Source organism: Glycine max, chromosome 18 (assembly GCF_000004515.6).
Source record: "Glycine max cultivar Williams 82 chromosome 18, Glycine_max_v4.0, whole genome shotgun sequence".
In the NCBI taxonomy this organism is placed as follows: Eukaryota; Viridiplantae; Streptophyta; class Magnoliopsida; order Fabales; family Fabaceae; genus Glycine; species Glycine max.
In genome coordinates, this window is record NC_038254.2 from 14,417,632 (window position 1) to 14,442,495 (window position 24,864).

Genomic DNA, 24,864 nt, shown 5'->3' on the forward strand with positions numbered 1-24,864 from the left:
ATAAAAATCACTAATAAATAAACTATTTTAAACTTCATCAACATGCATCACTTTATTCTAGGCTTGTAGCCTTTAGTGCTTCATCAGAAACCTGGTTAATTAAGTAGCCTTAACATTTATCTAGCTAAAGAAATTGAGAAAACACACTTGAAATAGTTTGTTGCATCTTAATCAAAAGAATTTTGCATAGAGTATAACTCACTAAACATGTAGAACTCGTGGTAAACTTTTCTCTTCTTTTGGCTGAGGTTGTGGACAACTATTGAGAGGATCTCAACCTAGAGTACCAATGCCATATAGAATTTATGAATAGTCTGTTGTTCACTGTACACACACTTATGTATCTACACTTGAATACATTAATTACAAGTTTAATTACTTAGTTATAAGGAAACATATATACACATGAAATTCCTTTGCAACCCTTATATTTTTTGTTATAAGTTTTGCAATATGTAGTTAACAAAAAAAAAAAACTATATAACTAGTTTTTATTTTGAGCACTCAATGTACGAATTCAAACAAAATTTAAAAATGATTTTATATAACAAAAGGCATGGGTATGAAAAGTCTAGAGGCATAAGGAAAGCCAAATTGAAGCTTTAAATAATCTTATCATTGATGTTCAGAACAAGATCATGTGACATACCTTATACCTAATAGCCTCATATGTTTTCCATAGACAACACCTAGAAAGAAGCCAAAACATTAATATGTCATGGTGTATTTTAACTTTTAGATGCAAGTGAATTAGATCTAATGAAAAACCAAGATGAACGTTTTTATAGATGCGTTTAACTATAACATTTAAGTAGTTAATGCAGTTTTACACAACAACCTGGATGGCAATGTACACTACTTTCTGAAGCAAGATTCTAGATATTGCACACTTCACATTTCACAAAACTTCAAAGATGAGACTTCACCAATATATACTTATGATATAGTTTCAAGTTCAAGTGACAAACAATTGAAGAACCAAATGAAAAAGGGGAATTTATGTACAACTATTCAACTAATATTTAGTACAAAACAACATGCAAATCAATGTGGGAGCTAACACTTAGTCTCCTTTCCTTTCTACTAGGAAAATGTTTCAAAACTTTGTCAAATAGGTTCCAATTAAATTACAAAGGAATGAGAACCCAAAATATAGAAAAATTGAGCAAAATATCCAATATCAAATTTAACTATCTATATATTTGGTTACAAAGGAGGTCTAAGACCTAGTGTGGAGAGCAAAAAGGTAGGTTTGGATAATCCAATGTGTTGTGTTTGGACGATCCAATATACCATAGTTTTGATGATAACAAAAGTATAAATTGTTGTTGAACCAATGGTTTATGTGAATTGAAGCAAGACATACTTGATATAAGCTCAAATGGTAAAAATCTCTATCCTTATGCTTTTAAAAGTTATCGTCCAAAGGTAAATGAAACTTGTTTTATTTAACTATGTTATTTAGCGTCCAACGTGCTATTATTAAACAAGCTTCCAATGATTTGTGAAAATCAGTACTCACATACTGCATATCTCTATGCACCTAAAAAAGACAGAATTAACTTACAAGAAAAAATATCCTCTAGCATTGGAGGGGTTCAGTAGGAGAGAGAGAATCTTTCTGTCTCCCACTAGACCCCTCCAATGAACTAGAGAAGAGCCCAACTCAACTTACACAATAATTTATATTATGTTAGTTAACGTTCAAATAGTTTACCTGCACGTGAAAACATTTTGAGGATGATTCACTCATATAACATTCTTATAATTGAATTTTCCCTCTTTATGTATGCTATGAAATTATTCTAACATTTGAATTTCAAGTGTATTAAGGTAGAGACAAAAAGAATGTTACTAATGACATAATCATCCATACAAGTAGTGAAGTAGAGAGCCACAAAAGCAATGTACCTTTGTCCCTTCTCTCTCCTCAACAAGTTGTCACATAGCAGAAATAACAAGTAATTGATAACAAAATTATTTGAGGAATATGTATATCACACAACAAATAGTTTGTTGAAGCCTATAAAAACAACCTTAAGAAGCAACACAAAGCACAACAATTCTTTAAAATCATTCAAGTGCTGAGACTCTATCAAAAAGTGTTGGATGCCCAAATCTACAAAACTTAGAAAGTTTCATTCTTTCCTTAACAAAAATTATTTGTTGTATTCGATCAAACTTAATTGTATATCCTTTCTTTGAGAGATTTGAATCTTATACAAGGATACTTGGATGTTCTTAATCTCAAGGGGAGATTTAGAGTAGGTCAAAAGTGACATATAGAATACTTTAGCTTCTGTCATAATTTGATCATTTTCAGCTTCTTCAATCTTATCTCTAGATGCATAAGTTTTTATTTATTTATCAAAAGTCTCTTTGTGAAAATCTGTTTTCATCGTTTGGACGCTTTTATTAAAAACATTTTCTTTAAACTTGTGATAAGCTTTGTAAAACTTGCCATCCTTTGAAAAAGTTTTAAGATTTTTTTTTATCAGTAAATATTAATTGTTAGTATGATCAGTTTTTTTATTAGCGGGGACATTCAAACTCATGATCTCCCCTCTTTTCTTCTCCCTTCACCATTGGACAAATGTTATATCTTTAAAAACATTTTAAGATTATTTAATACATTATTTAATCCTTTATTTATTATTTCAAAGTACCCCTCATGCTCAAGATGTTGGTTTAAAATCCAAGCTATTTTGCATACGAATAATTAGTTTACAAATAAAAATGTGAAGGAATGGACACTCAATCTGTTGCTTTGGCAAGTCTAGCAACACATTAAGGGCCTGTTTAGTTTTGAGAAATCTTTCATTTCCTATTTTCTGATCCAAAACAATTATAAGAAAATGTATAAATCTTCAAAACAAGAAAGTAATAATCTGATTTTAGAGAAATTTTTAACTTTTAATTGGAAAAATATCTCGTCGTCTCCACCTTATTTGCTATTGTTAAATGTTGGATAGATTTTTTTTTTTATTATTGTTTTGTATACAAGCTTCTTATAAATACAAAATAAAATGAAAAGAAGTGACATTCTTATAATTAAAAATGAAAATAAAAGATATTCTCTCAAACTAATTTGCCTATTGAGGCCCTTGTTTCCACTTCAACACCACCATGAGCCACAACCACACAACACCTGAAAAATTAACAGCACCAATTCCAACCAAACAAATATGCATAGAAGAAAAAGGTTCTCTAATACGATTAGTCAAAGTGTAATTGAAATATCGAATTTCATTTCGAAGAAAATATAAAATACAAAAAAGTGTGAAAAGCATTGGAATTAAAAGTCTAGGTGTGAGACACTGGCGCTTTTTTTAAGTTGGGAGAAAGTCAGAAAACTCTGAAAGCGAAAACCAAACCAACGTGTTGCTTCTTAGTCTAACACATCAAATTAATTTTTGAACATGATTCCATGGTGGTGCTATTAGTTGAAGTCATTGATGCCATTCCATGATTGGTTTCTGTTTTCACTCATAACTTTCCACATTAGATGATCCAATTCCCATGCAATGCACATTCCCGCTTCAACTTCAAACCTTCCGCAACCTTCTCAAAGCCTGCATAGCCCAAAGGGACCTCATAACTGGCAAAACCCTCCATGCCCTTTACTTCAAGTCCCTCATCCCACCCTCCACCTACCTGTCCAATCACTTCACCCTCCTCTACTCCAAATGTGGCTCCCTCCACAATGCCCAAACTTCCTTCGACCTCACCCAATACCCCAATGTCTTCTCCTACAACACCCTCATCAATGCCTATGCCAAACACTCCCTTATCCACCTCGCCCGCCAGGTGTTCGATGAAATTCCCCAACCAGACATTGTCTCTTACAACACCCTTATAGCTGCCTATGCTGATAGGGGTGAGTGTCGGCCAGCATTGAGGCTCTTTGCAGAAGTTAGAGAGCTTCGTTTCGGCCTTGACGGGTTTACATTGTCGGGCGTGATCATTGCATGTGGTGATGATGTTGGATTGGTGAGGCAGCTGCATTGCTTTGTGGTGGTGTGTGGGTATGATTGCTATGCTTCGGTGAATAATGCGGTGCTCGCGTGTTATAGTAGGAAGGGGTTTTTGAATGAGGCAAGGAGGGTGTTTAGGGAGATGGGGGAGGGTGGGGGCAGGGATGAGGTTTCGTGGAACGCGATGATCGTGGCATGTGGGCAGCACCGGGAGGGATTGGAGGCTGTGGAGTTGTTTAGGGAGATGGTTAGGAGGGGTTTGAAGGTTGATATGTTTACTATGGCGAGTGTTTTGACTGCGTTTACTTGTGTTAAGGATTTGGTTGGGGGGATGCAGTTTCATGGAATGATGATTAAGAGTGGGTTCCATGGGAATTCACATGTTGGGAGTGGCTTGATTGATTTGTATTCTAAGTGTGCTGGTGGCATGGTGGAATGTAGGAAGGTGTTTGAGGAGATTGCTGCACCGGATTTGGTTCTTTGGAACACGATGATTTCTGGATTTTCACAGTATGAGGACTTGTCTGAAGATGGTATTTGGTGTTTCCGGGAGATGCAGCACAATGGTTTTCATCCGGATGATTGTAGTTTCGTGTGTGTGACTAGTGCTTGTTCTAATTTGTCATCCCCTTCTGTGGGAAAGCAGGTTCATGCATTGGCTATCAAATCTGACATTCCTTATAATCGTGTTTCAGTGAATAATGCTCTTGTTGCCATGTATTCCAAATGTGGGAATGTTCATGATGCAAGAAGGGTTTTTGATACAATGCCAGAACATAACATGGTGTCGCTGAATTCAATGATTGCAGGCTATGCACAACATGGTGTTGAGGTTGAATCGCTCAGGCTTTTTGAACTGATGCTGCAGAAAGACATAGCACCTAACACCATAACTTTCATAGCTGTTCTTTCTGCATGTGTACACACTGGAAAAGTTGAAGAGGGTCAGAAATATTTCAATATGATGAAAGAAAGGTTTCGGATTGAACCAGAAGCAGAACATTATTCATGCATGATAGATCTTTTGGGTCGGGCAGGCAAACTCAAGGAGGCTGAGAGGATTATTGAGACAATGCCATTTAATCCTGGTTCTATTGAATGGGCTACTTTGCTTGGTGCGTGTAGGAAGCATGGAAATGTGGAACTTGCTGTGAAAGCGGCCAATGAGTTCCTCCAGCTGGAACCTTATAACGCTGCTCCATATGTGATGCTTTCAAATATGTATGCCAGCGCTGCCAGATGGGAAGAGGCTGCAACAGTTAAAAGGCTGATGCGGGAAAGAGGAGTGAAGAAGAAACCTGGTTGTAGTTGGATTGAGATAGATAAGAAGGTGCATGTCTTTGTGGCTGAAGACACTTCACATCCAATGATAAAAGAGATTCATGTGTACATGGGGGAGATATTAAGGAAAATGAAGCAAGCAGGATATGTACCAGATATAAGATGGGCATTGGTGAAAGACGAAGAGGTAGAGCCAGATGAGAAAGAAAGACGGTTACTGTATCACAGTGAGAAGCTAGCTGTTGCATTTGGCCTGATCTCCACTGAAGAATGGGTGCCTATACTGGTTGTAAAGAACCTAAGAATTTGTGGTGATTGTCACAATGCCATCAAACTTATTTCAGCCATCACTGGTAGGGAAATCACTGTTAGAGATACTCACAGGTTTCATTGCTTTAAGGAAGGGCACTGTTCATGCGGGGACTATTGGTGATAAAAACAATCAATATTGCTTCTTCAGTGGGAAATGAGTTAAACTATCATATTAGTTATATACCTATTGCATGTATGGCTAAATACTTTTTCAGTAGAAATTTATCACATGAGAGCTTATTTGTAAGCTTGACAAACTTGCTGAAATAAGTTAAAAAGTTCAGTCACTTTAGTCTTTCATATTCAAATAAACTTGGTAGAAGTTCTTTCAAAGCGGCTAAAGCTAATGTAACAATTACCAACGTAGTTCTTGGTTTATCCACAGGATGACACATTGACAATACCAAATTACCAATTCTAAATCTATGCTGGCATAACTTGTTAAACTAAAATGCTTTTCAGAGATTATTTGCAGAATCCTACACACAATTTAGCGTAGAGACATGTACTTCTGGCTAAGTGAAAGCCTGAAGTCAGTGTTTACGATGTCGATAGGCTATGAAAACTAGTCATTGTTGTTGGAGAACACAGGGTTTTATAAACTCTATCTACACTAAAATCTCATATTTCCAATGTGATACTCAAGTCTCTTACCTGGGAATTGGATCCATTTGGGGTTCAAATCTTGGTTTTCCTGTTCTTTGTGTCTCCATTCCTCTGTACTCATTACCTGTTGTAATGCTCATCTAGTTGATCAAGACAATGTTTTATAACCACGGACCTTGGGGATTTTGAAATAACAAATTAGACATTGATTATGTATTAATTGACAACCTTATTTTCTGAACCAGCTCTTCCAGATAGAGCTTCTGTTAACAAAAGGAATTGCATTGGTGTCATCAATTTTCCCCATATAATAGCAATGCATTTGAATTCATCTTCTATTACAATCTTCATATGAGAATTATTATTAATTAGATCTTATTTTACAAAATATTGTAATTTATAATATATTAATATATTAGTTAATACAAGTTTTTATATTATTAATCAATTAGAAATCAACTTAAATATAACTTTTAAAATAATTATTATAAAAGTTAACAATCTTACTCTACATGTTAATCTATGATTGAAACACACTAAAAAAAACTCTATATTGTAAATACATTTTAATTAAACTTTTAGTTTATTACATTATTTTTTTTTACATTACTCTCCTTAACTAATTAGATTAAAAAATTAAATTTTACTACATTGACTTCTTTATTTTTATTGTAACCAAGTAATTTGTTTCCAAAATTATTAAGATAATGTAATTTTTTAAGGTAAAATTGTAAATTTGATCCTTCTATTTGTCTTAGAATTTGATTTTGGCCCTCTATAATTTAATTCACGAATTTAGTCTTTTTTGGAAATTTTGTTATTTCAGTCCTTAACCCCGAAATTAAACATTGATTGTTAATTACTTGCCTTGATTACCACATGTCACGCTTTTATTGGAATTTGAAACTAAAATAACGGGATTGCAAAAAATTGTGGAACTAAATTCGTGAATTAAATTATATGAAGACCAAATTTATAATTTTGAGACAGATAAGAGGACCAAATTTATAATTTTACCTTTTTTTAATTACTTGAATGGTGTAAGTTGTATTTTACCCGTAAAACTTTATTTTTCTACTTTCCAATAGTTTAAAATCGACATAACATTTTCTGTCGATGGAAAAACACTAGAAATTACTTCTATAAAAGTCTTATTCAACAAATATGACTTTCCTCATTCTGGTAAATTTTTTAAAATATTGACTACTGGTAATTTTAAAAGTAAATTAGCCCATTTTGGTTAAGCCTACTAAATTATAGAATATTCAATCAACATAAGACTTGTCATGAAACTCTTGAACTTATATTGAATTTCATTGTTAAAAAATAAGTTGGACTTCTTATTGAACTTAGCTTGAGTACAATTAGTACGACCTAATTACACTTTGACTTCTAGTTCTAATCTAAGTGTCTTTGAAATGCTAGCCACTATTTTTTATTATTTTCCCAGTCCACAAAACTTGAGTATGTTTTTTTTAGCCTGAATTAATCTTAAGACTAGGTTAAACTAGCTTCACATGTTTGGACTATGCTGTAGCTAGTGGGTTGTAGCACAAGCGTCTTAAAACAAATAGATTACTAGTATTTTCAGCCTAAATCACTGCCACAGAAAATGCATTATTGAAGAGCGGATGAACCAAAGCAACTCAATGTTGAAGTGCAGAGTATCTTGGTCGTGTTCACCAGAATTAGGAAATGAAATGGTCTTCAGCACTTCATGTACATCAAGTGGAGCAATATCTATTAGAAAAAGAATTTAATTGTATCTATTATCAGTACAAAAAAAACTCAATAGAATTCTACATGTCATATCAGTATGAAGCTTTTATGTGACTTTTCAAAACAAGTGACGGAGAATGGGATTGCAGCTTTCATGTGATTCTATGTGGCTCAATTCTGCAGCTACCACTGTGATGGAAGAACGAAAATCAAAATTAAAAATGAGTTTCACAAATTAGATCTAATGAATTCATTTTTTTTCTCTCATTCTCCTGCACCAACTAATCCAAATCCCTGACTTCAAAAAAAAAAAAAAAAAAAAAAACTAATCCAAATCCCATCTTTTAAATGAATTATACTTTCGTAAGTACACCTTTACAGTACATGTGTAAAGTGGAGCAGGTAAATTACATGTAATTTTACCTCACAATAGTTACTGGTATACTACTTTCTAGCCAGAAATAGTGATGGGGTTGGATAAATTACCCAATGAGCATTTTAATAATTTTGTCTGCAACTAGGTTTGTGTGAGTAATTTTTGTGGGAGGGTAGTGCTTAAAGACAGACATAAACACAACACACACACACACATCTGCACTCCCTTTTTATTGCAAGAGCAATTCACTGTCTCAGATGAAAATGAGGAATCAAAAGTAGGAAAGCCCCAGCAAAGAAATTTCAACAGTACTGTCTAGGGAAAAAAATGAGAAATTTCATAGTAGTAGTGCCATGAAACATTTTCCATGATCCAGAAAACTGAAAAAACAGTAAATCCCTGCTCTACTCATACTTTACAAGGGCAGCAAACCAAATCACTGTAAGTAAGGGGGGGGGGGGGGGGGAGGATATTTATCCTCAGTATGATTTCCCACATGTATCAAGCTTCCAGCACCCAAGAAAAGACCAAAAATAGCAGCACTTCCAAGTGTAGTTTGTCCAATATGCCTAATTTTCAATAGTCCAGGCACCTGCATGCATATCAATGAATTAATAGATAGGAATGCTGCTGCATATGGGCCATGAATGAATTAAATAATTTGCACTTCTATAATAATGTGTATCAATATCAGCACAAAGGATTTAAGATGTAAGTTTTGACAACCAAGGTAAACTTTTCTTTTCTACTATTTGACTCTGTTCGCCAGCAGTAGTGGGTGCTGCCTGAAAGGTATGCAGCCAGTTGATGTGCAGCTGGAACAGGCACTATTGAATTTCTGAATTGTGGTTTGCAGCCAGTTGATGTGCAGCTGAAACAGGCACTATTGAATTTCTGAATTGTGGGTTGTTTACTAACACATACTTTTGTAACTATATTTGAATACAATTAGGTACAGGGTTAATAATTATTACTCAATCATAAATACAACAGACAACATCAACAACAAAGCCTCATCTCACTAGGTGAGGTCGGCTACATGGATCACACGATGTCATTCGACATGGTTAAAAACCAAAGTTTCAGAAATATTATTAAGTCTATATAAGGAAACACAAATACACATTAAATTCATTTGCATCCATTATATTTTGTAGAATATAGTATATCATTTGTTTATGAGTAAATAGAGTACATATTGACAATGTAAAGGATTTTCATCATCCAATTACAAACAGCCATTTATGGTAAGTTTGCTAACTTTTACAATAACTACCTTAAAAGTCATACTAACGATGATTTTTTGTGGATTCATAGTGTAAAATTTTCTACACTGATAGTATAGAAATTAAACTTTGTTTATTTGTTAACCTTCACAATAAGCAGTCATTGTTCTGTGTAACCACAACTAACAAAAGAAACTATATAACTAGTTTTTCTTCTTAGCACTCAATGTATGAGTACAGAGTTACAAACAAAATTAAGAAATAACAAAGGGCATGAGTATAAAAAATCTATTGCAACATTATGAAAGCCAAACTGAAGCTTTTTATTGAAGTTCAAAACAAGATCATGTGACATACCTTATACCTAATAGCTTCATATGTTCCATACACAGCACCTGGAAAGAAGCCAAAAGATTAGGCAATGGTGTTCTAAAACTTTTCAACGCAAGAAAATTAGATCTAATGAAAAACCAAGATGAATGTATCCTCTAGATGCATTTGACGATAACATTCCAGCAGTTAATACAATTTTACACAATCACCTGGCTGACAATTTCCACTAATTTTCAAAGAAAGATTCCATATGATGCACACTTTACAAAACTTCATAGATGATACTTAACCATTATATACTTATGATTGAGTGTCAAGCTCAATGACTAAAAAAATTGAGGAACCTAATGTATTGGTGAATTTATGTACAAACTGTACACCTAAAATTCAGTACAAAACAAGAAGCAAATCAATGTGCAAGGAAAGCACACAATCCCTTTCCCTTTCAACTAAACAAAATTTCAGAACTTCATAATACAGACTGTAGGTGCATTTTCTGTATATCTAGAATTGAGAGACTTCCATAGGAGTATCTTCTTGTAACTACCTTTTGTGAAAAAGAACACATAGTCAATGTCTTATTTCAGAATCACCAAGTTCCAGGTATATAATCCAGAACAGCTAAAAGAAGAGCATTACAAGTGACAACTGGTAACAATAAATACAGAGGAATGGAGACCCAAAACACAGAAAAACTGAGGTAAAATATCCAATCAACATCAAACTTATCTATTTGGTTACAAAGGAGGTCTAAGACCTACTGTGGAGAGGGAAAGGGTAGGCAAAAGTTAAGACAAAGTGGTTTTGGTGACATTGAAACCCTGTATCAACTAGGCCCAAAACATACCCCCTCAAGCTAAACGACTAAAGCTCTTGGTTTAAAATCAAAGTTTTCTACATAAGAAAATGCAGAGGAATGGACACTCAAATCTGTTGGTTAGGCAAGTCTTGCCATAGTCCATACAGTATATTAAAATTATAATAATAATTGGTCAGTTTAGTTTTGAGAAATCATGTTCTATTTTCCAAAACAGCGTGTTTGAACATGCATCCAATAAGCACTTATACTAATAAAATCACATCAAATGAGTCCAACTATGCAGAATCTATAACTTATTGCTTGAGGTGGAAAGTGCTTAAAATACAACAAGACATGAAAGGAAACATCCTGACAATTATAAAAAACGGTACAAATATATGAAAACAGGAACCATTTGGTTTGAGAAACGTTTTGTTTTAACTTTCAATTACAGAAATTTCTAGTTTTCAAAAGCTTGCACAGAAAACAGAGATGGGACACCCCCCCCCCCCCCCCCTCCCCCCCCCAAAAAAAAAAAAAACAAAAGAAGCCCTTGATTCCACTCCAACACCACCATCAGCAGCACCAAGAAGACAACGCCTGAAGATCTAATAAAGGCATGTTTGGATAAACTTTTTCATAAGCACTCGCAAGAGAAGAAAATAAGAAGAAAAAAAAAGGAATAAGTTTCTCTAAAATTAGCTTATGGAGAAGCTTTTTTTTTCTTCTCCTATAAATGCTTATGGAGAAATTTATCCACACAGACCCTAATACCGATACCAACTAAGCATATGTGCATACGAAAAATAAGGTTCTCCAATCAAATCAGTGCAATTGAACCATCGAACTTCACTTCAAAGCAAATCTAAAACAAACAAAAATGTTAGAAACCAAGCGGATCTAGAAATTAGAAGACAGAAGCTACAATAAGCAATGCTAGAAGCACATATCAGCCCTAAAACAAATATTTTTTTTTATAAATAAAGTATAAATTGGATAGAAATGAAGCGTAAGGTATCGTAGAAGGTGAAAATAACGGGTATGTGTGACTAACCGACGGCGCCGCCGACAGCGCCGCCCATAGCGGCGCCGGCGGTGACACGAGCGAGGCAACTGTCCCTTGCCATAGGAAGTCGGCGTGAGAGGCACACTGAGTGAGTGGCGTGTTTTGTTGTTGGGAGAAATAGTCTGAGTGGAAACCGAACTAATGTGTTCCTTCTTTGTTTTAGGGAGTTGCTAGGTGCACCCAGCATTATTGCTGGTGCACTCAGCAACTTTAAAAAATTCCCAAAATGCCCCTGTTGCTCCTTCTCTTCATCTCGATAAACAGTGTCGCCGTGAATAGTACCACCTGCGTTTAAAAATGGCACAATGCTGCCATTTGCGCATTCTCTCGTTCTGTTGTGTCTCCGGTGCGCAGTGCTTCCCCGTTTTGTTCGTTTTGATGAAGGTAAAGGTGAAGGTGGAGGTAGCGACGGTCTCTGGTGTTGCAGTGGTCGTTGTCGATGGCATACGAGGTATGCAGTGTTGGATGCGTTCTGGTGTACTGCGTTTTGCGCAGATCAAGTTGATCTGTAAGAAATTTACGGATCAACTTGATCTGCATGTACATTTCATTGTCGCGGATCAAGTATGAACTTACGGATCAAGTTGATCTGTAAGTCACTTACGAATCAACTTGATCCGTAGCAGACTCTTTTTATTTTAAATTTTTATTTTTTTATTTATTACTTTGTTTGGTAATGATGATTTATTATGTATGGTTTTGTATGTTATGTGTTGTATGTTTGTGTTAAAGTTTTTTATTTATTGTTAAGATGAACGAAGATCAGTGGAAGTATGAAGGTATAATGCTTGAAGAAGTGGATATGGATGATGAAAATGAAGAAGAATGTGGTGTGAATGAACCCCATGTTGATTGTTCGAATGCGTCCAATACTTCTCAGGTAATAGTGTTCATGATTTTGAGTGATTTAATAAAATAAATATGTTGTAGGAAACTGAAATTATCGGGATTGGTTTGTAGGTGTTTGACAGCCGAGAGGATGTTTTGTGGTGGGCTCGATCTGTTGCTTATGAAAATGAATTTGTGGCGATGATTGTAAGGTCTGACACAAACACAGGTAGTAGAGGAAGGACTTCGTTTGTGTTAATTGACTGTGAAAGGAGTGACAAGTATAGGTGTAGGAATAAAGAATTTGTTAGAAGAGACACTAGGACTAGGAAATGTGGGTGTCCTTTCAAGCTTCGTGGCAAGCCTATGGTTGGAGGATAAGGGTGGATGGTGAAGTTGATTTGTGGGATTCATAATCATGAATTGGCCAAGTCATTAGTTGGACATCCATATGTCGGGCGATTGAGTAAAGCTGAAAAGACACTTATTGCTGATATGACGAAGTCAATGGTCAAACCAAGAAACATTCTGTTGACTCTGAAGGAGCACAATGTGGATAGTTGTACGACCATCAAACAAATATACAATACAAGAAGTGCATACCATTCTTCCATAAGAGGAAGTGATACTGAAATGCAACATCTAATGAAGCTTCTTGAACGGGATCAATATATTCATTGGCACAAATTAAAGGATGAAGATGTGGTTTGTGATATCTTTTGGTGTGCAGTGAAGTTAGCCAACACATGTAATTTGGTGTTTTTGATAGACAGTACCTACAAAATAAAAAGGTACAGACTCTCATTGCTCGATTTTGTTGGGGTGACACCAACTGGGATGACATTCTCTGCCAATTTTGCATATCTGGAGGGTGGACATTTTAATAATATGGTTTGGACTTTAGAACGCTTTTGAGGTATATTTTTAAGACGTGATGTCTTCCTTGGAGTTATTGTCACTGACAGAGACCTAGCATTGATAAATGTAGTGAAAACTGTATTTCCTGAGTGTATAAATTTGTTGTGTACCTTTCACATAAACAAGAATGTGAAGGGCAAATATAAATCGTTAATTGGTAAAAGAAATGCTTGGGAATGTCATGAATGCCTGGGGAACTCTTGTTGATTGTCCTTTGGAGCAGCAGTTTGATGAGTACCTGAAGAGGTTTGAAATGGTTTGTTCACCTTGGCCAATGTTTATTGATTATGTGAAGGATACATGGATAATCCCACACAAGGAAGTTTTTTTTACTGCGTGGACAAATAAGGTGATGCACTTAGGGTACACAACAACAAACATGTATGAAATTGTTCACTTATTTCGATTAACATTGATGAATTGATGGATTTTTATTTTTGTATATGTTTATTGTTATTTGTGTATTTGAAATGTAGGGTTGGATCTGCTTACTAGGCTTTAAAAAGAGTGTTACAAAATAGCCTTGGAGACTTATGCAGTGTCTGGGATGCCATGAACAACATGATGACGCTACAGCACACAAAAATTAGAGCATCGTTTGAAACAAGTACACATGTCGTTGGACATGTCTTCAAAAAAATCTTATACAAGAGTCTTCTTGGAATGATTTCAAGGTATGCTTTAAATCAGATTGCTGCTGAATTTGAGCGTGTTCACTATGCTGGCAACAATCCTTCCGGTTGTGGTTGTGTGATGAGAATGACACACGATATTCCTTGTGCTTGTGAGTTATCCAAATATGTTGTTGGTTGCATCCCATTGGATTCAATCCATATGTTCTGGAGGAAACTTAGTTTTTCAGATCAAGGGATATCTGAGCCCGAGGTGAGCATCAAGGAAGAAATCGAAACAATATCCAAAATATTTGATGAACTTGATGTTTGTGGTAAGTTTACTCTGAAGACAAAGCTTTGGGGAATTACGTACCTTGATCAAAATTCGATGTGTCCTCCTCTAGCAAAGGTTAACACAAAAGGTGCACCGAAGAAACCAATGAAAAGAAAGCCAAGGTCAACAAAGCGTGATCCATCCTACTGGGAGTTCGTAGATGCTTTTCATTCTCAGCAAAATAGAAATTCGTCAGTGAGGCGTAGTTCATCATCTTCTGACCAACCCAATCCAATAAGGATGATGCCTATGTTGGATCAATTTCAGCCATTTATCCATGACTTCATTGATAATATTGTTGATGTCGGAGCTGATGGAAATTATGGATATCGGGCAGTTGCCGGTTTATTAGGTATGGGTGAAGACTCTTGGTCGTTGGTCCGCACCCATCTGCTTATAGAACTTGCCAAATTCACAGAAGACTATATCAAGCTCTTTGGTGGCACAGACAGATTTGAGGATTTAAGGATGTCACTACATGTTGATGGGTTAACCACAGTATTTAATTTGTGTTTTTGATTTTCAAGACTTAACTTTAAAATAAATTTTGACGTCTATATTTGTTTCATTCAGGTCACTATGGATAAGTGGATGGATATAACCGACATGAGATATGTGATTGCATCAAGGTATAATGTAATCCTTGTATCTTTGTCTCACCAACAAAGCATGACGTTCTTTCCTCTTAGAAGTCAACCACCGGGAGATCCTTCGGTGCATCGCATAATTTGTATCGGTCACGTTTATGGCAATCATTTTGTTCAGGTACATTGTAGATATAATTTTTTTTATATTTATTCAATTAGTTGTGTATGATTGAGTTAATACTTATTTATTTTTGCATGTATGACAGATTTATTTGAAAGATCATTGTCCTTTACCGCCAATAGCATTGTTTTGGTCTACCAATTGTCATACTCAGGTGAAACAGTAGCCAACACCATATGTTATATTAAACATACTTCAAGCCACTATGACCCCTACTCATGATGCTCTGCTGTATTACAATGGGAGGTGGAACATGCCACGCCAAAATGAGTTTGTTGGTTACTTGTTCACAGGAAAAAATCCCAAAAAGTTTGACATTCCTTCTGGATGTACCATGGATGAACTGAAAGATTTGATCAAGCAAGTTGCGCCTCATGGGATTCCCCCTTAGGGTATTCATGAAACACAAACGGTAAGGTGATTGTTTTTTCGACAACCAAGTCACTATGAGTATTCACATGAAATTATCAAATTCGAAATTATTGAACTGAAATCCAATGATGACGTCTTGAAGGTGTTAGTGCATTCTAACTACTGGAAAAAATTCGGGCCAATAAAAATTTTAGCTGTTTTTAGTAAGCATGCAATCGAAATGGAAGATAATATGTCTATGTCCTTGTTGCAAAATTAGCATGGCTTAATTGTCGTATTTGATGCAAATTTTATTTCTTTCCACTCTCTTTAAGTTAATGTAATGTTTGAAGCTAATGTAATGTTATTTTATGTTTGGAATGATTTTACGTTTCAATTCGTGCAAATTTTATGTTATTCGTATTCAAAGATAAAATAAAATCTTCATCTAAAATAAAAAAACAAAGACACAACCTGCTTGTGGATCAAGTTGATCTGCAATCTTGCGGCGGATCAAGTTAATCCGCAAGCGACTCGCGGATCATCTATGTCACCTACGGATCGAATTTTTCTTCTGCGGATCAACCAAAACCAATGCGTGGATCAACCTCAATGATCTAATGCACAAATTTTTTTAAAAAAATACACGAGGATATTTTTGTCTTTTCATGGGGGGTGCTGGGTGCACCAGCAATAACGCTGGATGCACCTAGCAACACCCTGCGTTTTATTATCCCTAGTTCAAGTTGTTTTGGGAATGCATTGACTTTAATTTTAAAGGAAAGAATATATTTTCTGTCCTATAATTATAATCTTCCTTAAACTTGGTTTTCGGTGCTTATATTTTTAAGAAGATAAATTGTGAATTTAGTCTCTTTTCATATTTATATCCATCTATATATCTATATTATATTATATTATATATAAATGTTCTTTTTTCTGCAGTTTCGTTCAAAATCTTTTTTTTTACCTACTTTATGTAATTTTCATTTTCTCACTCAAATCTTCATATTAATTGCATTCATTCCATATGAATTTCTATTCATGTTAACTATTCTTCTACCCATCATGTTGATAATCTCTTCATTCTCTCACTCCTTTGTATCTTTCATCTTAAACTTTCATTTTAATTATATTCACTTCATATTAATTTCATCATCTTAACTATTCTCCTACCCATTATGTTGATAACATCTTCATTCTTTGTCTACCTTTTATCTATATATGAGTTCATGGTTTTGAATATATTTTTTTTATCAAAGACTTTGTTTTTCATACTCAAGTATTTATTTGTGTCAAGGTTTAGTTATATTAATTTTTTAAAAAAACTTTAATTTTAATTTTTTTGTCATGTGATATGATGCATTTATGAATTTTATTTGTTTTTTTATTTTGATAATAAGATGAAAGATTATCCTTATTACGATTATAACAAAGAATCTATTTGAAATCTAAAATAACGTACTTTTCATTGTGAAATTCTCCTGGATATGTAAAATCATATATATTTCTTTTATTTGATTTGATTTGTGGTAATTTATAACATGTGTGTTATACTGATATCATTGCAGGATAAGATTAAGTTGTCAAATTTATTTGTTTTTTTAGTTTTTTTTAATGAAATTCAATGCAATGTAGATTTGGAGGATCCTTATGAAAAGTGTTTGAGGTTAAAGACGAGAGGAAAAAAATAATGTTTACTTGACAAAAGGCATCGAAAAAAATCAACATTTTTATGATATCTTTGAAGGTGGTTTGGTTGACCCTTCTATAAGTTAATGAAAAAACTTTCATAGTGCATATTAAAGATAGATATGGTGACAAAGTTACATATCCTAGAGGTCCAAATCGCTTTAAACTCAATCTAAATGAAGATTCTTCTTATGCTTATATTTATAAGCAAGTTGGACATCTGTTTATGCGCCAATTAATTAAGAAAGTTTCTACAACTGATATTTTAAATGATGCATTGATATGTTTTTCTATATTTATTTTTCTTTAACTTTTTTTGGGATAAAAAATAGCTATCTAATATATGATTAATTTAACATGTATTGCCATTTGGTTTTCGGCATCATGTTTTCTCTGAGAAGAAGAATATGGTGATTCTCTTTGACCAATTAGGAAACTAGTGTCATGCAAAATCATTCGGGAGATTGATAGTGGTTCCTCATGCATACTTATTGGTGGTTGGGTTGATTGTTGTCAAGCTAATAATCATCTTACAAAAGGGAAATCCATAAAAGTTGGAATTTTTGAGAACAAGAGCAATGAATTATTTTTCAGACTTTTAATATTGTATGTTCCCAGTTTATGGTGTGTAATTTCATTTAAAAGAATTTTAATTATAATTGTTATGGTTGTTTTTGAAATTCACTTGGTTATCTTTTTTTTTTCTATAACCTATTTTTCATATGTTATATGTTAAAGCTTGCTATTCTATCCTTTTTATTATAATCTATTTTTCATTTTTCAAAGCTAAAAAATTAAAGAAATACTTTTTGTATTACAAAAATTTTGATCATGGACTTATTAATCACAAAGTTTGCTTATACTCCCTAAGCACAAAGCATATGACAATAAGGAATAACCATATTGTTTTCTTAATCTTAATCTTATCTTAATATTATATAAAGTAAAAATGAAGTAAAAGTGGTGGCATATTTATAAAATCATTTTTCCATCTTTTTTAAGGGTCCATTTAGTAAATTTGTAACTAAAAAATAAAATAAAAAATGTGTGTAAATTAAGGTTGAATTTAATAAGACAAGCCTTCAGATACTAATGCACTACATTAACTAAATATTAAATATAAAAATTTAATTATAGACTTTAATATAAAGAGAATATAATTTTATTTTTTCCTTTATAATATATATATATATATATATATATATATATATATATATATATATATATATATATATATATATATATATATAATATTTTTGAAATATAAAATACATTTAGAAGGATAAAAGTTAGAAATGTAAAATAATATCTTGAATTACTTTAACACAAAGAATGATTTTATTAAATTACTTTCTTGAATAAAATCTTATCTTATATTCTTGAATTAGCATACATAAAGACAAAGAATGAAATTTCACTACAATTATTACATAGCATATTAAAGTTGAAAGTTAAGAATTTGGAGAGATGTAACATCAAAATTGAATTAAGACCATAATTTAGGTAACTCATGATTTTTGGTATAATCGATTAATTTAAAGGAGTTATAATTTTTCCAAAGAATAAAATTTCACAATATTAAAGTTGACGGTTAAGAACGTGGAAGGATGTAACATTAAAATGGAATTAAGCCCATAACTTAGGTACTCATGATTTTAGGTATAATGGATTTAAATGAGTTATAATTTTCCTTTTAACAACAATTATTACATAGCAAGTTAAAGTTGAAGCTTAACAATATGAAGGGGTGTGACATTAAAATTGAATTAACACCATAAATAATGTGTCTCATGATTTTACGTATAATGGATTTGAAGGAGTTATAATTTTATTCCTATTTAAACAAGATGATTGATGTGTTTTTTTTATCTTTGTCTTTCTCCTTTGGCATCATTACTACAAGGTAATATTTTGAAACTCAAACTGGACTGCTAGTCCGACCGGTTCAACTTGGAATCGGACTTGTGGTTGGTTCGGTCATGTCTTTAGATCGATCATGTCATTAACTTGGGATGATGTCATCAACTCAATCATAAAACAAGTAAACCCAGAGACTCAGCTTGTCCAATTTAGTGTTTGAATGTGTATTCACGTATTTTTTCAACAACCATTTATGCTCTCCAACATGCTATGCTCTCTCTGTACACTACTGCATGTCAAATTCCTACTCATTGTCCAACATCTGTTGCTCATGGTGAAATTTGCGCTAGTTTGGAATTAAGTGAAAAGAGAGTTTTTTATATTCATTTTTTTTATTTGTATGTGTTGGATTTGATGTGATTAGGCCTTAGAATGACTTTGATCCATTTTCTTTATATAAGTAGTTAATGTTATAGTTTCTTTTTTGAAGCATTTATAAGTTCTTTTATTTAGGAATAGATAAAACATTTTTTATGTTCATTTGTCTAAAGATCCAAATGGTATGAGAATATTTTCAAGTGGAATATTGAAAGTAACTAAGTTTCAGTGGCTAAAATCAAATCAGAAAGCTTTGTTGCACTTTTTGGAAAACAATGATTTTGAAATGAAAATTGTTAATTTAAATTAGAGTGAAATCCATTATCCTATAGATATACATGATTTCGATCCAAAAGATATTGAAGTTGTTTATGAAGATAATGAGCATGTTGAAGAAGATAATCTTTGTGTTTTTTTATCATCTTGAAAAGAAATTGAGCTTTTATCAAGCAAAATGTGCTTCATTGGTAAGTTTTAAGTCATTGATTATGTTTAAATTGGATAAAATATTATATATATATATATATATATATATAACTTTCAACTTCTTTTACTCTTTTTTAGCTTTTGGAAGCTAAGTTTTGTTGTGCTAAATTTCCAAACAAACACATGACATGCACTTTGGAGGATCATGAAAGGCATGCATGGTCATCTTGCCTTTGGTGGACACGGACAAGAAAGACAAAATGCTATTTGACTTCTAGATGAAAACAATTTTTAACATCTATGAGATTAAAAGAGGATAATGTCATTCAATTTAGTGTGTCTAAATATGAGCCAAAAAAATACATGTTATGGTTATTGGAAAATTAGTTAAGTGATAATTTTGAAATTCATGTTGTCGGAAATATATTTATGTTTTCATTGCTTTTAACAACCCCATCAAGTTCATCGTTGTTTTTAATAAATTATGATTAATTGACATGAAGTTAATTGTTGCTTTCAATAAATTATGATTTATATCAATAGAATAAGATTTCTTATATTGCATCCGTTTCATAGTTTAATGTTGACAATAGTTCTCTTATGTTGGTAATAATTCGCTTTTATTCAATAGTATTTAAGTATTTTTTGAAAACATGTAATTCAATTTGATAATTAAATTTAATATTACAAAAAATCTTAACCCTCGCAAGGATAACTTAACTACTTTAAACTTAATATTTGATAGTATTTTTTATATTACTGTGAAGTCAAAAGAAATACTAAATTCACAAATTTTTCTAAATCAATTTAAAAAAACAAGAACCAAAATCAAATTTGACAAAAAAATGCAGAAACCAAAAACATTTTTTTTTCAATTTTAAAATGGATTGATTAACGGGATGTTTGGATTAAGGAAAAGAAAAAACAAATTGGGGGAAAAATAGAAATAATAGACAAGAAGGAAAAAATAGAATATTAATGTCTTATTTGAATAAATAAAAAATACATTTATTTTAATGAGTGAAGAAGTAAGTCTAAATTAATAAATAAATAAATCATATGAAAAATAGTATTGATTGAAAATTAAATTTAATTAAAAATTAAACATTTTACTATATTTCACTTTTTAAAAAATGTAAAATAACTCATTGTTTTTTAGAGTATGTGATGTGTCATTATTTTCTCTTATTTCTTAATCTTTTTTGTCACCATTTTAATTACTGATTAGCCTTAATTGTTAAATTAATTATGCAGTTTTATCATTTGGGCCTACTTGACTAATTTTGTGTTTTTAATTTAATTTCAGGAGTTGAATCTAGAATTGGGCTTGGACTTGAAGAGAACAGACAATTTTATTTTATCAAATCTTATCTTATCCAGATTTTATTTCATCTAGATTTCATTTCGTCCAGATTTTATTTCATCCAATCTTATCTTATCTTATTCAGATTTTATTTTATCTAGTTTTATTTCGTCCAGATTTTATCTCATCTAATCTTATCTTATCTTGTCCAGATTTTATTTTATTTATGGGCTTGAACTTAAAAGAGATTTGTAAGCTTTGGGGTCGAGGACCTATATAACAACAACAGGGTTTTAGTTTAGAGAGTTTTTCGGAGAGGAGAATAATTTTAGGATTTGAGAATTTCAGTTTTTATTACTGTTCATGTAGAATAAAATTCATTTTCTGCAATTTCGTTTTTGCTTCAATCTACAATTTTGTTTTCTACTGATTAATGAAAGGCTAAGTCTCCAGCGTTGTTTTCTCTTGAGGATCAAGCACAACTCAACTCTCTTTGAGGTTTTGTTATTACTATTGAATTCTGATCATTTTTTCCTTTTCACCAATTATTCTGTAATTGTTGCTATTAATCCATGCATGCTTAGTGTTTGATTAATTATCTCCGCGCTTAATTTACGTTCATGCTTAATGATCAGTTTGTTCATGATTAATTGGTGTATGTGTTGCTTAATCACATAATGATAGCCGTTAATTTTCGCTTAGTAATTTAATTTAGGGTTGAATTAAGTGGTTGAAATGATTAAGAGACTTGCTTATGAATCAATGGGAAACAACATGTTTTAATTATGTTATTTTCTAATTTAAAATTGTTTGCTGTTTAATTTACAAAAACAAACAATCCCCCAATTCGTTACTGTTTTATTACTATCTATTATGAGCGTTTGATTGACCATTGCTCGTTGGGAGACGACCTAGGATCACTTCCTAAATACTGTATTTTTAATGTTTATTTGATTCGGGTACGACCTCGATCAAATTTGGCGCCGTTGTCGGGGAGTAGTGGTCCAAGGTTTCATAATAAAAATAGTATTGATTGAAAATTAAATTTAATTAAAAATTAAACATTTTACTATATTTCACTTTTAAAAAAATGTAAAATAACTCATTGTTTTTTAGAGTATGCTATAAAATATTATTTAAATTTTAGAAAAGTAAAAAAATGTTTTACGCAATTCTCATTTTATGGTAGTTTTGGGAGGAAATATTTTTTGAGTTTTGCAAAACCAACAAGTGGTTAATCTTAGTAGAACTGCTTAGCTTTCCTTAAACAAGATCTTTGATTTAAGTCTTATGAAAGAAAAAAAAAGTGATTCAAATTTAATTTTATATTTAATGATTTTATTGATTTGAATTTAATTTTAGATCAAATCCACCCCATCCATGATCACCCATACTACCTGTATCCTTACATATACGACATTTTTTTAGAAGTTATTTTTTTATGTTTATTTTCATTTTTTTATTTTTTAATCAAAATATCCTTAATTACTTTATAATAAATATTGTAAATTAATGACATAAATTTATTCTCACTCTATGAGAATGAAATTTAATTAATTAGAGTAAAAAAAATTAAACAGAATGAATGAAATAACAAATACGAATAATTTAAGAGTTATTTTAGAAAAACAATACATATTATTAACAAATTTTCTATTACTTTTCCTTACAACTGATATTTGGGACAACTAATTTAGAATAAATGAATGGCTAAAACTTACTACTTGTTACATTCTATCATGATGTATAAAACCCCCTACAACTTACAAAATCAAAATCACAAGTAAGTCGAACAATTGGATAGCTAAAAAGGTAAAAGTCATAAGCAACCGTCTGCCGTTTATGTTTAAAATGTGAATATCAATATATTATTGGCTTAAACATATTTTTTGTCCTTATAATTTAGTGTTTTTTTTCTTTTTGTCTTTGTAATTTTTTTTTTAGTTTTTTCAAAATGTGTGTTTTGTTTTTCATCCTTAAAACAATATAGATAATGCTTTAAACACTAAAAAAAATATTTTGAATAATGAAAAAATGATATAAGGACGAAAAACAAAAAACACATTTTATAAGAACTAAAACAATTTTTTTTTTCGTATGGATGAAAAAAAAACACTAAATTACAAAGAAGAAAAATGTATCTAAACCAATATTAAAATAACAACTTGATGTCATTCATATATTATGTTCAAGGTCAAGAGAGTCTAGCTCAATTAGTTGAATAAGGTGCATGAGTTATTATAAACTCCAATAATGTCTTGGATTTTAGACTCTCCCAAAAAGCTAGTGCTCATTTCCCCTCAACATTAGCCATAAGTGCTTCAAAAGAAAACCTTCTCAACAGGTAAGTACAACACAATGCTACTACAATATACTATGCATAAATTTCTAGAATCAAGAGTGTTTCCAATTGACAATTTCTATATTAGAATGACTAATTTAATTCATGAAAAAGGCACTAAATAAGGAGCCTACATTCAAGGGGTGGGAGAGGTTTGATACCGATGAACTAGTCATAGAAAGATGATCTATTCTGGTGAAATCCTCATCCTCTTTGTTGCAGGAAGTTGTTCCTTATCTTCTTCATTTTCATTATTAGAGGCTCCAACTCCAACTTCAACTCTGATTGCTCTAGGCTGAGACTCATAATTAGAGATTTGAGTAATGGATTCCTTGCTTTTACTACTAAACACCTTAAACCTCGATGTCGTGGCATATACTGGGAAGACACAAAACACTTTCATATTACTGCCAATGTCTCTAATCTTCAGACCATCAAATGAGTAATTATGTTCAAATAAAATTGTTGTCACTGAAATGATCACACATTTCACTTATTCTGTCAAATTGTTTGATGTCATAATACCAAAATAACACTTGATCTGAAAATAATTTTGGGATATATATCGTCTTCTGGTCCCGACCGACCTGTATGCCATCTTGACAGATAGAACACTCCTACTATATCCGAAAAATACCCTAGAAAAAATTACGAAATAAATGAAACCACACAAGTCAGATTTTGGAAGATAAGGAATAGTTATTAAATCATCTCCTGTACAAAACCCACACTCGTTGGTGACGTGGTCCCCTAGGAAGAAGAAAAATTCATGGTCATGGTAATCATTATACACAGGAATATTAAGATGTTTGTTTAAGTAGGGTATGCAACTCTGTAACATGTGTTGTGTTAGGGGCAAAGGAACAGCTCAAGCATGAATCCTAGATTTCGAGGACTAGGGCCTCCTGGAGAAAGAAGGTGAGGAAAAGGATTGTATTATTTCTCTGTTGTCCTTCATTACATGATAAGTTCCTATATATAACATCACGCAAGGGTGCTGCCAAAACGAAAATGAAAATAGAATGGAAACATCGAATAACAAAAATTAGATATTCCATAGACAAGCAATAGACAACATATTTCCCCTAACCACTAACATTCTGCCAACTCAGTAGCTCTAACGAAATTTGTTATACGAAATCCACGAAGTGGTTTGCACTTGCATCGTGTGACTGGTGCAATGCTTCATTCCCTGACCCATGAAAAAACACCTTGTCCTCAAGGTGATGGGTAGCTTTTATCAAGTGGCAGATCCAGAAGGACATGGTTTGCTGGCAGGTCATCATCTTCCTTCGGAATCAGCAAGAAAAACTTGGAAGCACACTTGTGACCTCTGTGGTACTCTCATCACAATTGAAG

At 32.5% G+C, this 24,864-nt stretch overlaps 2 protein-coding genes across 4 annotated transcripts; one reads left to right on the forward strand and one right to left on the reverse strand.

Annotated features, from left to right (window-relative positions):
* The first annotated feature begins 3,133 nt into the window (after nt 1–3,133).
* On the forward strand, nt 3,134–5,900 carry LOC100788251 (pentatricopeptide repeat-containing protein At3g49710). Its single transcript, XM_003551906.5, has one exon. The coding sequence runs from the start codon at nt 3,520–3,522 to the stop codon at nt 5,686–5,688; it is 2,169 nt and encodes a 722-aa protein (XP_003551954.1). The 5' UTR covers nt 3,134–3,519; the 3' UTR covers nt 5,689–5,900.
* Nucleotides 5,901–8,584: 2,684 nt separating this feature from the next.
* Nucleotides 8,585–11,857, reverse strand: LOC100790370 (reactive oxygen species modulator 1). 3 transcript variants are annotated; one of them, XM_041012248.1, is made up of 3 exons: nt 11,681–11,857; nt 9,852–9,889; nt 8,585–9,151 (listed from the first exon to the last, which is right to left on the reverse strand). In XM_041012248.1, exons 1-3 carry the CDS (start codon nt 11,751–11,753, stop codon nt 9,017–9,019), a joined length of 246 nt encoding a protein of 81 aa, XP_040868182.1. In that variant the 5' UTR covers nt 11,754–11,857; the 3' UTR covers nt 8,585–9,016. The 3 variants fall into 3 exon arrangements, with proteins under 3 accessions (XP_040868182.1, XP_040868183.1, XP_006602290.2); XM_041012249.1 differs by having other exon boundaries at nt 8,585–9,139; nt 11,681–11,855; XM_006602227.4 differs by having other exon boundaries at nt 8,585–8,860; nt 11,681–11,843.
* Between the last annotated feature and the right edge of the window lie 13,007 nt (nt 11,858–24,864).